Genomic DNA, 14,726 nt, shown 5'->3' with positions numbered 1-14,726 from the left:
TATACAACTGATTGGCAAGCCAATTCAGGAAACAACCTGAGAAACTTCTGCTTGGCAAAATATCTTTGGAAGTTGTCTTTACTTTGTGTAGCCAGATATTTTCTCTTAAATATATTTCATCGTATTTGTAATAAAGTTTGCAATAATGATTGTTTTATATCAGTGTAATTATGACAAGGGAATTAAGACTTGGATTTGATAAGAAACTATAAGAAAGGAAAAATCGGGGTGTGGAAAATCAGTTCTTGTCCAAAATATATAGCTGTAAATCTTTTACAAGTGCTGAGAAAGTCAATGTCATAGTGTATTAAGTTTACATTCCATGTAAATGTTTGTAATAATTGAAGGATAGCAAAACTTCCAATGACTCATTAAATATTTCTTAAATGATATTTGGAAGAAAATACTACAAAATGTAGTATGCAACATATACACTTTGTACTTAGACTTACAAAAGGGATGAAAATGGAAGCTAAGAATAATATTGGAGACTTAGATTTTAACATGTTAGTAATCATTAATGGAAAATTTGAAGCAGTCTGATGGCTGAATTCAAATGAGCCCTGTATAGTAATATACAGATACTTAGTTAAGTATTTTTGCTAATTTCTGTTTTTAAATGTACATGTGAAGTCACACAAAGGAAATGTGTCAGGATTACACAAAATTCTAGTCTAGTTTTTTACCTGAGTGTAGCCATAACATAAGAAGCAGTACATGAGCTCAATGTAGAATCCCATTTCAGAATAGCAAAATTCACCTTTTGAAAGTCTGAAATTTCGCTTTCCTGTAGTTTACATGTACACAAATTCTTTTATTTACAGATACTGCATGAAAGTATGATTTTAAGTGTCTCCGTTGCCAAGTAGTTAAGGTCGTTAATTTTAAAGCACCGGCCATTAGCCTCTGTATGTCGTTAATTTTGAAGCACCTGCCTGTAACCATGCTTGGTATGTAGAATTCTTTAAAGGGAGAAAGCCAAGAATTCTGGCTTACAGAATGTCAATGGTTTTACCCAACTGTACCTGAAAATGTGGGAAAATTGTTCTTGAATTGTTGTTGTGACTTAAAACCCAACCACCAGAAAATATGTGCTAGTATGTATGATTTCAGATATCGGCTCAAACAACAGTGGATATTACGAGTTACAGGCTGTTTTAACTCATAAAGGTAGATCCAGTTCTAGTGGACATTATGTGGCATGGGTTAGAAGGAAAGGAGGTTAGTAAAATACAAATTTTGCGCATGACAACAACTTTATCAAGTTTTACATTTCCTTAGTTTGTCATGATTAAATTTGTAATATCGCATATTTTTGTACATTCATACATAACATGTGTTAACTTTGCCGTTTGAAGTGTGATGAACCAGAAGCTTTATAAAATTGTGGTTTTGGAAACTTCTTGATCCACCTAATCTGCAGCAGGCCTTTTCGTAAATTGCAGCTTGGAGCTTTGTGTGCATCTAATAATTGTCCCTTTGGATTTTCTGTTTCAGAGGTCAAGCTATTGTCCAGAATTTAAATACATCACTTTTTGAGTTATGAATGATTTAAGGAAGAGAATTAAAGGGAGGGAATTAGAAATACTGTATTTGAGCCGCGCCATGAGAAAACCAACATAGTGGCTTTGCGACCAGCATGGATCCAGACCAGCCTGCACATCCGCGCAGTCTTGTCAGGATCCATGCTGTTCGCTAACAGTTTCTTCAATTCCAATGGCTTTAAAAGCGAACAGCGTGGATCCTGACCAGACTGCGCAGATGCGCAGGCTGGTCTGGATCCATGCTGGTCGCAAACCCACTATGTTGGTTTTCTCGTGGCACAGCTCAATTGATAATGATACATGACCTCAACAATGATAGCAAAAGATTTTAAACTCATGTTTGTAGCTTGTATATATTTTATTTTTGTCTCTATTTTGTATGTAACAGATGAATGGCTCATGTTTGATGATGACAATGTAACACCTGTAACATCGGAAGATGTGCTTAAACTGTCAGGTGGAGGTAATTATTCTAAAAAGTTTACATTTTGCTCTACTTGAAACACCTTAACGATAATGTAGAATGCTAGGATCCCCTCACAGCTGGGGTTTGAAACCTCACTTGGGGTGTTTTAATCTTTTATTCGAGGAAGCTATCTTGCTGGCTTGCAGAAGGCCAGTAGTTCTATTGAGGTGCTTGCCAATGAGAAATGCTCGGAGGGGCTCCTAGGATCTTCTCCCATAGTCAGAAGCCAGAAAGTCGTCATATGACCTATGATTTTTAGCTCATCTGATTTTTTGAAAAAAAATGATGAGTTATTGTCATCACTTGAGCGGTTGTGTCGGCGTCTGCGTCGGCGTTGCCTGGTTAAGTTTTATGTTTAGGTCAGCTTTTCTCCTAAACTAACAAAGCTATTGCTTTGAAACTTGGAATACTTGTTCACCATCATAAGCTGACCCTGTATAGCAAGAAACATAACTCCATCTTGCTTTTTGCAAGATTTATGGCCCCTTTTGTACTTAGAAAATATCAGATTTCTTGGTTAAGTTTTATGTTTAGGTCAACTTTTCTCCTAAACTATCAAAGCTATTGCTTTGAAACTTGGAATACTTGATCACCATCATAAGCAAACCCTGTACATCAAGAAACATAACTCCATCTTGCTTTTTGCAAGAATTATTGCCCCTTTTGGACTTAGAAAATCAGTTTTCTTGGTTAAGTTTTATGTTGAGGTCAGCTTTTATCCTAAACTATCAAAGCTATTGCTTTAAAACTTGCAACACTTGTTCACCATCATAAGCTGACCCTGTACAGCAACAAACATAACTCCATCTTGCTTTTTGCAAGATTTATGGCCCCTTTTGGACTTAGAAAATATCAGATTTCTTGGTTAAGTTTTATGTTTAGGTCAACTTTTTCTCTTAAACTATCAAAGCTATTGCTTTAAATCTTGCAACTCTTGTTCACCATCATAAGCTGACCCTGTACAGCAAGCAACATAACTCCATCCTGCTTTTTGCAATAATTATTGCCCCTTTTGGACTTAGAAAAATCATTTTCTTGGTTGAATATTATGTTTAAGTCAACTTTTCTCATAAACTATCAAAGCTATTGCTTTAAAACTTGCAACAGTTTTTCACCATCATAAGTGGACACTGTACATCAAGAAACATAACTCTATCCTGCTTTTTGCAAGAATGATGGCCCTTTTTAGACTTAGAAAATCATGGGTAGGACAATATTTCTATTATACAAACAAAATCAGATGAGTGTCAGCACCCGCATGGCGGTGCTCTTGTTTCATTTACAACCCTCAACAAAACAAAAATAGATAAACTAAAGTGTAAGAAGATGAGCTGTGTGAATCACACTACGTAAGTTGTTAGCTGATTGTCTCACTCTGTCATATTTTGATCATTGTAAAAGTAGAAGAAACTGAACTACAATAGTCATATGCCTGTTAGGGGCACAAAACTAAAAATTGATGGGTCACAAAGTTGATCCTTGGGTATTTCTTGCCCTGGACAAGTTGGAACTGGTACAGACATCAGGATCACCACATCATGGTAGAAAAACAGTTCAAACTGACAAAATGAACTACCATTGCCTGTAATCGAATGTAAAGATATCAAGATATCAAGGAGACCTCTTGACCATGAAGTTAGGTTTTGTCCACTTTGAATGATTTTCCTCTCACTGGTTTTGGTTCAGAACCTCAGTTGGAGAATTCTTTCATGTGAGGAGCCAATCCTGCTGGCTTACTGAATGTTTGTGGTTCCACCATGGTGCCTGAAACAATGCCTGGTATGCCTCTGGAGTCTTCAACCCCAGCAAATGCTGGAGACTTGGAATGTGACCTAAAATTTTGTTGATGAGATGTTAATCGCAGTGGAAAAAAGTTTTATCATAATCAGTCTAAATATAGTTATGTCAGGCAGTTACTAGTTTGAGTCTTAGCAAAGACACTGACTGATGCACATAGTAAACTGTATTTTTATATAATCTATATCCAATAGAAAAAAGCAACAAAAAACTTCCACATACTAATCAAAATAACATGATCATTCTATAGAGCAGACTTGTTAACAGAATTAAACATTTGAATCTCTACACTGTATTAATTAACAATTAATGAACAAGGTATTGAAATTACTGTGCTGTCATAAAGATATTAATTTTGTTCATAATTGTTGTTGTATGTTTGATTATAAAACATTGCAGGAGACTGGCATTGTGCATATGTTCTGCTGTATGGACCAAGAATCTACGAAACCGAAGCTGAAGTAATGGAAACAGCATGAACTCGACTCTGCTATAGAAACGGAGAAATATAATTTATAAACTATATAGAGATGAAAGTGACACGCTTTGCTGTATGTGATAATTTCTGGCTCAGTGCACAACGTGACTTTTTATTTATAAATAATACTGCACTGATGTTACCAAGTCAATACATGTCCAAGATAATTATGCATATTTGATATTTTTGTATCAAATGATAAGTAATAAAATACTGAACTTTACTAAAGTTAATTATTGACAGAAATTAATTATTTTTAAGTTTTAAAGGATTTGGACACATAAATATATTGGATTTGTTTGCAGTCATTGATGCACCTGTTTTGATATTAAAACAAAAGTATTGATAGAATATAAGTTAAGTACAGTGTTCTTGTTCTAAACACCAGAGTGATAAATTTGTCAAACTGAGTAAAATTCTGTAAATTCAAGACATGTTGGTTTGTGTTTTTCATATTGTTTGCCAGATTAGTCTTGGGATAGCAGTGTACATAAGAAATTGAATTCATATTTTAGTGGTTTGGCCCCTGTTAAGGAAATAGGAAAACATTTGAACAACTTCGTCTCATTATATGCTGGAGGGATTATTGCAAAATATGGCAAATAGCTTCCTGGCATGGACCATTCTCAGGTTCGTGTTAATGGTTTAGTTTTGGTCGCTAAAAATGCCAGAGCTGAAAATAGGACAACCTTTTGGAGATGTCTTCTCATGAACCACTGGATGAATCTTTTCACCAAAATTGGCCTAGCACTTTCTTTTATGGATCTTTCTCATACTGGTTTGGATATTTAGGGGCTGCCAGAGCTAAAGGCAGAAAAAAACTTTTCATGAACCACATGATGGATCTTCACAACTTAACTAAGTTTGTTAAAGCGGTTCCACTTGGCCTTTGTTTGGGGCTGCCAGTGCTTGAAATAAAAAATAAACTGCTTAAAATTGGCATGGAGCATCCTTGGACAGACTGCAATTTTATTCAAAGTTTCAGTTCGAGTCCACAGTTAAAAATAGAAAAAAAATCTCAGATCAACATCATAAATTGCTTGATGGATCTTCACCAAACTTGAACCTTAGCACACTTTGTTGGCCTCTTTCAAGGTTGTTCAGATGGTAACACATATTGGGGTCATCGCAGAAAGATCTTTATATTACTTTAAATGAACTGCTTAATGGATGTTTGTTAAACTTGGTCAGAAGCAAGGTTAAAAGATGAATGTCCTCGTGGGTAACTACTTTGGACCTTTCACACTTTATCCAGAACATTGTTATAGAACCTGGATGATTATTTTAGTATTTGGAGTTACATTAATTACTTCTTCTTTTAAAACATTGATGTATCTGGTTTTTAAGTGACATCAAATCGGTGATACTGAATATTGATATCCAGTGAACAAGTAGAAGAGAAAGTGTTTAGTGTTGAACCAGTTTCTGGGAAATGATCTTGCTTTGTTTATGCTGTACTAGAATTGAAGCTGTCCAAAATGTAATGATGCAAGTTTTCCAGCTGTTGTATTATCTGTCACTGAACTGTGATCTGTCACTGACTGTGACAGCTGACAAATAGCGACAAAGAATTATTAAGACCTTTGAACAAACGGGTTTTTTTCTGTTGAATTTTCGAAACTTTTCCCGGATTTCATTAATGTTATATTTAAGAAATGAAATTTTTTTTCAGAGTTCATGCAAAACGAATGACAGAATAGGATCGGCAAATCCATATAGCGCGATTCGTGTTTAATTCGTTGGTTGTATTCTGTCGTTCATTTCGCATAAATTCCGAAAAAAATATTTCATTTCTTTTATTTACATTATAATTATTTCCTTCCCATTTGTAAATCTTTATCTTATAAAAATGATAATGTGTACACATTTTGTTACATTTAATATTAAAGTCAGCTTCCCGGTCATTCCTGTCACCAGACAACAACTGCGAGGTCATCTAAGGAAAGGTTTAAATAGTGGTCCGTTGTTGTAGCTTTGTTTTAGTTTTTCCTTCTGCTGTTCATACAAAATGAACGTCAAAAGAAGAGACCGAATATAAATATAAAACAAACGAGAACATACTGGATCTGTCAAAGATGCCTATTGGTATTTATAAGCCACATGAACACGTTATATCAATGGCAAGAAAGATACCTAATTAGGAGATCTAAGACAATGAAAGCTACCTGAACAATGTAATGTCTATTGAAGCAAAGAAACTAAAATGATGTCATGTGTACACGTTACGTTCATTGCAACAAGATAACTTTTAAAGAGACCTTGAGTGATAAGTCACATGCAAAATATACTTGTTACGTCCATTGCAACAAACATCCCGATTTTGGAAACCTAGTGATAAAAGCCTCATGTACATGTCGCTTCCGTTACACCAAAAATCCCTAAAGTGATAAAAGCCTCATGTACATGTCGCTTCCGTTGCACCAAAAATCCCTAAAGTGATGTACATGTCGCTTCCGTTGCACCAAAAATCCCTACAGTGATAAAAGCCTCATGTACATGTCGCTTCCGTTGCACCAAAAATTCCTAAAGTGAAAAAAGCCTCATGTACATGTCGCTTCCGTTGCACCAAAAATCCCTAAAGTGATAAAAGCCGCATGTACATGTCGCTTCCGTTACACCAAAAATCCCTTATAGGCCTAACTAAACTAAAGGAACCAGCGTGGGAGCCATCTGGTCTAGTCGCGTAATGGCTGCCAGGTATTTGAACACTAATTTTTCACTTGGCATGGCAACAGAGATCTAAATTGAGGCTAGTTTTTGTTTAAATTTCATTGTGGATGTATTGTTGACATTTTGGTAGGAAAAATGGGAGAGCAGGTTGTATTTGGTGAAGTCAAGCTCCATTTTAGTATGAGTAGTACTTCCAGGTCACAGCAGTGTGATTTTTATGTCAGTTTACAGTAAGTAAATGTGACCAGAGAAATCTTTCTTAGAAGATACATGACCCCTACTTTTCTCTTCATTTTATATCAGTTTTATCATAACTCTTTAAAATGAGGTAAGGATTTGTTCTCTGAAATGGGTCTAGCTATGTTTGGTAGCTCTTTGAAAAAGGTCAGTTTTATATAGAATATATAGGGGAAACTATTTAGGCTATTGTGACCTAAAGTGATAAAAGCCACATGTACATGTCGCTTCCGTTACACCAAAAATCCCTAAAGTGATAAAAGTCACATGTACATGTCGCTTCCGTTACACCAAAAATCCCTAAAGTGATAAAAGTCACATATAGATGTTGTGATGCGCATTTAGGAGACCTAAAGTGATAAAAGCCACATGTACATGTTACGTCCATTGCAACAAAGATGCCTATTTATTGGAAATTGCCAAGTGAACAAGTTATGTCTTGCAGCAAATATGCCTACCTAGCAGACCCAAAGCGGTATAAGTCATGTTAGCATATTGATATTATGTCTATTGCAGCTGAGGACGTAAAAGAACGAAAGTCACGTGTACATATTATGTTCATTGCAGCAAAGAATTCCCGTTTAGTTCTCTAAATAAGTAAAGAAACAACGTGTTATTTTGATTGCAACTAAGAAGCGTATTGGTAGGAGACTTGACATTACCAACTTTTAGTAACATCGATCTATTGGAAAATCGATAAATTTGCCTATATAAACAAAGAAGGAAAAAAATACTTAAACTTAAATAGAAAAAGTTCTATTTGGAAATCAAAAATTCGATACCCCACAAATTAAAGTTTAATTTATTCCGAATATTATGAATATTTTTTTGAAATAACAAAGTCGCGTTAATAATTTAAGTCTATTGCAACAGAATCGCCTTTATAGGAGGCCTAAAATAAAAACTACGCGAATGTTATGTCCATGGCAACAAAGATAGCCATGAAGAGCTTTGAACATGATGTGTCCATTGCAATACAGAGTCACATGGAACGTAAGGAATGCGGTACACAAATGCTAAAATATGAATTCCAAAAATGATTACTTTAATACGGAAGAATATAATGCCAGGTGTTTTAATTTATTTACTCGAAATACCGAGTTGCGTGATCGAGTTATTAACTTAAAGTTTCGTCGAATTTGACTTAGTTACTCAAAACGTAGAGTCTCGAAATTTCGACTTAGTAACACCAAAGTTCGTGTTTTTATTTTGAAATTTCAAGATTCTTACTTGAAAGTTTGGGTTTACTAAGTCGAAAATTTGAGTCACTAAGTTGAAAATTGGAGAAACTAGGTCGAAATTTCGAGTTATTGTATAGTTCCTTGGTAAGATTAGGTACCCTCGATAGCCATAGGAAAGACCTAGAGGGCCATATAAGATGATAGGTCAGCGTTTAGTCTGGCTACCGACTAGATAATCTTTTTTATTTATTTTTTAAATCATTTCTGTTATATAATGTCTGATTTTTCTTATCTCTGATTATCCCAGTGTTTTGAGAAGAACAGGGACATAATTACACAAAATTTGAATAGCAGATCGGAACACAGACTTAAGTCCGGCGTATATAACTACTCAGCATTTGTTAAAGATTATTTTTGTTATGTAATATCATTATTTTTTAATATTATTATGTCCTTTAATTAAAATTCTACATTTTATTAAATACAACACCATTCTGCCATATACCATAGCATTACAAAGGCTGTATTACAAAGAGTGATGCCATCACTGCGTCAAAATTGCCATCTTTCATTATGGATATTTTTCAAATTGCTTTCATAAACTAGTTTTACTGATTTAAGACAGTCAACTTTAATGATTTAAAATCACAAAACCTAAAGACGTAACTTCATGACAACAATTGAGCTGACCAAGATATTTTTTTATTATTATTAAATGTTCTACAAAAGTCCAGATACAAGAAAACATGAAAATTCTAATAATATTGGATTAAATGAAGCAATGTGATGAATGTTGTTGAAACATGATTGCTTAGTATCCAGAAACTGTGTCTGATAGTGCTGACTATAAATATCATTTAAGAGGCATACATCACATGATCATGAATTTCTCGAAAGTCCCTTTGTCACCTAGCAACGGGGGAGATCTGCATTCGCAACATAAAAAGTAGGTGTTAAGTAATTAGCTTAAGCTAATGGAATCTATGATAAAGCAAAATGCAATTTCGATTATGAAAATACGGCAATAAATAACAATAAGTGACTTGTGGGACAACAGTGTGGTTGTAATATCTATAATTACTTAAAGCGTTGCCCATACGCTGTATGGAATACGGCAACTCCCCCGTGGACCGAATGCATAGCACTCAATCATCTTTTTTCGAAATAGACCAAGCCCATCTGTTATTCCAAGTAATGGGTAGACGTCACTTTATTAAAGGGATACTGTCAAATATTCGACGCACCCTTGCCAACTTCATTTATCTACGTGAACCTTAGAATGGTGTGTTTAAGCACCGAAAATAAAACATAATAACAGAAATAAGAGTGCTTGGGATCCAGCATGATACGGAATGCTTTCCATTTAAGTAGTTTCCCTGATTTCGTAAAGTACCTGTCATGTAAAGCGCTCCCAAAGCGGGGCTTTAAAGATTGTAGTCGAAAAGGAGGAGCACATTCACTGCCTCTGGTCTTATCATCGGACCATTACATTTAGTAACAAAATTTATACTTTACTTCCTGTTCAATTTATATCCAGTTCAAGAGATGGCCACACATTTTTACTAATAAATATTCATTTCAAGTGAGGCCACGCTTATTTACTGATTGAAATTCTTCTCCTGATGGTCACGCTTCTTTACTTATCAGTATTCATTTCCAGTGACAGCCAAACTACTAACTAATATAAACCCCATTTCCTATGGCAGCTGATGTAGTAAATTTAGTTATGTCGCGCTGGTGGCTTTTGTAGCACATTCCGTTGTAGTCATGGCGCTGGCATCAATGTACCATAATGAAATTTTGAAAGTTGTGTGTGTTTTGGCATGCATGCTAACGTGACAACGAAACTAACGCTGCGACATAAACTACAGAACGCTACATTTTATTTCGCGTTTTCGTGCGCGCCATTAACAAAGATAAAATGTTCCGTTATGTCGCGTCGGGGTGCGCACGCGAAATATACTGTATCTTTCTGTTGTGTTCTGTGTTTCGTTATGTCGCAATGTTGGTTTCATTTTGTGGCATTGGCGTGTGCGCCAGGACGACACACAAAACTTTAAATATTTCGTGGTTATGGCGCGACCTTCCAGTTGTGAAGCCATTGCACGAAACCACCGGGCTTCTGAGGACTTTGGTATTATCCTTGAAACGGGCCTTAATAGGAACGAGAAAACTGGTCTTGCTGGATCATTGGACAATGTCCCTTTAATAAATACTGGTAATAATAAAGTAGTTAATGCAACGCTAACTGACCAATTTTCCCTTTGTAGTGGGTAATCCCACGTTCTACAAAAGTGACTCAAGACCAGGAGGTATGGCTTTTGTTTTCCACGGAATATTTCCGAAAATGACGACAATAAGTGAATGATATAAAATTAATACATGGAACTTTGAATTTATCTGTTCTTGAAATATGTCTCGGAATATTGTACGTACCTCTCGAATGACAGAGGTAAGTAAATGTTCTAAGTTAAACATAACGGCTGTTACATTTCTCTTTCTGTTGTTGTCTAAAAGCATACTTATTCTACACAAATTTTATTTTTTAGTTAACTTGTCTTCATCCTCTTAGAAATAATAGTAACGTTTATCAACCTCGTGTTTTCGATGATTATTTTTTTACTTGAATGAAAAGTAGCTAAACGAAAATGTTTTATGTTGAACAGAATCGACGGAACAAAAACAATGTGTATGCATGGTCCAGTATATTAGTTGAACTAAGCATTACAAAAATAAACTGAAACACTGTAATTTGAGACATTCTAGGAATGACTTTATATAAGTCTTGCTTTTCTCATTTCCACGAACTTCTCGATTTTTTTTGTCTATCTGTCGTTTTATGCAAGACAATTGCATAAAAAACGAACACAGGTCAACTAAACGTTTATCTTGTTGTTTTTTTATCAATATGTAAATAACACAAATTTTACGATGTGATATGCCAATGGTAATATTTTCACGAATCATAAAAAGCATAGTTCTATGTGAAAATATAAAACGAAATATTTATCACGAATACCTTATAATAAATGGTAAGCAAACTTTTTCAAATGTACACAAATTCAGGGATGTATAGGTCGGGTTATTTAGTTTGAAATTCATGTTTTTCTTTGGGACCATGTGCGAGCTTTATCCACTGAAACTTCTTTCTATATTGTTCTGTCCAACTGACATTTTAGATATAAGATATTGTACATATTCAATATCTTTCACGTTTTGTAAAGATATAATTTAAAGAACCCCCACCCCCAACCCCCCCTAAAAGACTTGTACGCCTTCTCCCTTGCCACATTATAGAAACTTTTATTTTATAGTTATTTTTCTGACGACAATATGAAGATTGCAGGACAAGTTTCGCTGATACTCTTCCTTCTGGTGTCTTCTACCCACACTGTTTGGCGCAAGAAAGTTTGTAACCTTGGCCGCTCTTGTCTTAGATCATACCCATGCATGGAGGAGTTTTTAAGGTGTGACTGTATACCTCCACAATTCGCAGGTCAAAATTTTGAGGACCTGTGCTGGTAAGTAAAAAGTAATTCACAATATATATAACGTAAGTTGATATCTCATTTCTGTATGGTGAAATTATTGATAAGCTTAGTACTTAGACATTTCAAATTGAATGTCCGGTATTTCAAAATGTGTTCTTGAACGTAAATTACATTATTTGGATACAATAGGGTTATTATAATAGTAGCACTGGGATGTGTGCCGAGCGTGATCTGTCCTTGCAAATTCCACGAGAACCGAATACAAAATCCCAGATCTAGCTACTGTTATAATGACCCTTTTATTTTATACCACCATCCTTTTGTTTGTTGTTTTCTTATCGAACGAAATTTTAAAGGTTTGTCGATGAGTGAAGTTTTTGTGTGCGCTATTCATAGAATTGTGCCAGATCATGCATATTAAATGAAAGTATTTCGGCAACATACAATACAAAAGGAACAATACGGATTTTTTCCCTGCCTGTTCATATTGTGAAATACAAGCCCTTTTTTATCAGAATTTATGTAGGTATTTACTACTAAGTATATAATAAATATATTTATTAAATACCTATTAAAATTGTGTGAGAAGTACGGCTTGTATTTCACAAGTGAATAGGAACAGACAGAAAAACAAATAACATTTGTACTATGTTGATGTCCAGTCCTGTATCATACGCGTGTCCGGACTTCTTTCATTTATATTCATGACCTGGTTCTATAAAATAGTTAACAAATGGCGTCTTGACGTTTCAAAGGTGTGCTGGATGAAAGTTACACTTTAAAATAGCTTATGTAATGTCATGCTGTACTTCTGTTGTGTAAAATACTTTCAGTGCATAGAGGTATACAACCGTGTCATTTCCACAGCAGTTTGATCTGGGTTGTTGTATTTTGCTCTCGCAGATTTTACCAGACCGGGTCACTCTCGGAGCTTGTGCGCCTCGCAGAAACACAGTCGAACCAAATACAACATCCCGTATCACATGTATCAAACCAGCTATAAATGTTAGCTGCATTGCAAAGATCTTAAAACTTGATATTATTGCCGTTGAATATTGAACTTACGTTGTTAAAGATAATTGAGCCGCACCATGAACAAACCAACATAGTACATTTGCGACCAGCATGGATCCAGATCAGCCTGTGCATCCGCGCAGTCTGGACAGGAGACATGCTCCTATTGCAATTAGAGAAACCGTTAGGCGAACAGTATGGATCCTGACCAGACTGCGTGGATGAGCAGGCTGGTCCGGATCCATGCTGGCCGCAAATGCACTTTGTTGGTTTTCTCATGGTGCGACTCAATTATCAACGATCAGATGTGAGTGAAAAGTAAAGTTAGTAAAATCGTTCATCTTGTCTCACATATTTGCATAGACCAGACACAACAGTCGCCATTCTCTTCAATCTCAAACACGATTTCGTTATCGTTCCTTTCATGATTTCCGCTTCAAAAGTTAAAAAAACAAAACAAAAAAAAACGACGACTGTGAATGAGATTGCATCTTTTGCAGGACATCATTGGCTTACGAAGTTGGTGCACCAATATGCTGTGTAAACATAGAAAAAAGACAGGAAACGTCAAGGTAATTTTATCTTTAGTTCGTTGGAATGCCGTTAGTGGTACCAATGATTGTTAATGGAACACTTATCCTAGGATCTTAGGCGATTGTGTTGTCTTAAGTTCAGAATAAAACTTTTAGAGAGAATTGTGAAGAAACACCTATAGCTACTAAAGTTCTTCAAAACACTTCGAATAAAAAATAGATAAAACATCATCATTGTTCCCGTACCGAAAACTCTTACATGTATAAGTAAACCCGTTAAAAGATATTATCAAGGCAAGTTAATAATATTTCATAAACAAATTTCGTGACGCCAGGTTCTGTTTCATACGGGTGTCAAACACTTTCAGTAAGTTTACACGCAGTATATACAAAACTTTAGCAGGGGGCCTGCAGTATAACGGTCAATATTACTTATTTTCTTTTCCAGGATGTTGTCAAATGCGGGTATCAATAATGGGGACTTACTTATGTCCGTGCTTCGTAGTACCGTACAAAAGAGAAATAACATTCAAACTGGAAATACAATCTTAAACAACGACGTGAAATCAAAACCAAAAGATTATCGAACTAAGATGACCACGAGTGCCAGAAGTAAACATAAAAATGTCATGTTGAAACCACGTAAAACTAGCGTGCCGAAGTCGATTTTTGTTAGTACTGATGATACAAGTTGGACTTTTCCGCAACAGAAAGTGGTGACGGAGTTTATCAATACGCTGCTACATGCTGGGAAAGAGCTGGATGGGAAAGAAATGGACAATGCATATCAAGGTTTCAGTCATAAATCTTTGTTCACGGATGTGGGTTATGCATATATAAATCCTGCTGTTGAACCAGGGCTTACCGAATCAGCCGATATATACCCATTACAAAAAGAAACAGTTACGGATAAAGACAATGCATACCTCAACCCTGTACCAATTTCGGACAGTGATAACAGGTTACAAAGTTCTCATCAAAATACACGTGGGAGGAATTCCGAAAACACATTCCCAAACAATTTACAAATATCAAGTCTTACAGACCATGGTAATTCAGACTTGCAATCTGTGCAAAAGATTAGTGAGATAAATAAACACAATTTAATGCAAAACAGAATTTTAAATGCATTAAAGTGTCGTACGGACAGAAAATAGTTATCGTGTCACTTCTTTTTTTTTTTAACTTTAGGATAGAAATGTCCGTCGTAAAACCCCTGATAACTCAAACACTGCTATACTCGGTCCTACAAGATCCAAGCAGCATATTAACCACATATTAGATAATTTTTCGCGAAAATGGTAAAACACTTTTC

General features: G+C 35.4%; 2 protein-coding genes across 2 annotated transcripts in view; both read left to right on the top strand.

Moving 5' to 3' along the window:
- Positions 1-4,717, top strand: part of LOC123525899 (ubiquitin carboxyl-terminal hydrolase 14-like) — a 28,738-nt gene extending 24,021 nt beyond the window's left edge. The window contains exons 16-18 of the mRNA XM_053537919.1: positions 1,114-1,221; positions 1,933-2,007; positions 4,207-4,717. Of these exons, the coding sequence (XP_053393894.1) occupies positions 1,114-1,221; positions 1,933-2,007; positions 4,207-4,286 (263 nt within the window). The 3' untranslated portion in view covers positions 4,287-4,717. The remainder of the gene's footprint in view (positions 1-1,113; positions 1,222-1,932; positions 2,008-4,206) is intronic.
- Positions 4,718-10,627: 5,910 nt separating this feature from the next.
- LOC123525900 (uncharacterized) lies at positions 10,628-14,568 on the top strand. The gene is made up of 4 exons (XM_045305059.2): positions 10,628-10,825; positions 11,688-11,894; positions 13,379-13,450; positions 13,860-14,568. Exons 2-4 carry the CDS (start codon positions 11,707-11,709, stop codon positions 14,566-14,568), a joined length of 969 nt encoding a protein of 322 aa, XP_045160994.2. The 5' UTR covers positions 10,628-10,825; positions 11,688-11,706.
- The last annotated feature ends 158 nt before the right edge of the window (positions 14,569-14,726 follow it).

Source organism: Mercenaria mercenaria, chromosome 3 (genome assembly GCF_021730395.1).
Source record: "Mercenaria mercenaria strain notata chromosome 3, MADL_Memer_1, whole genome shotgun sequence".
Classification (NCBI taxonomy): domain Eukaryota; kingdom Metazoa; phylum Mollusca; class Bivalvia; order Venerida; family Veneridae; genus Mercenaria; species Mercenaria mercenaria.
Note: the sequence above shows the minus strand (reverse complement) of the source record. Positions and strands in the feature narration are given on the sequence as shown.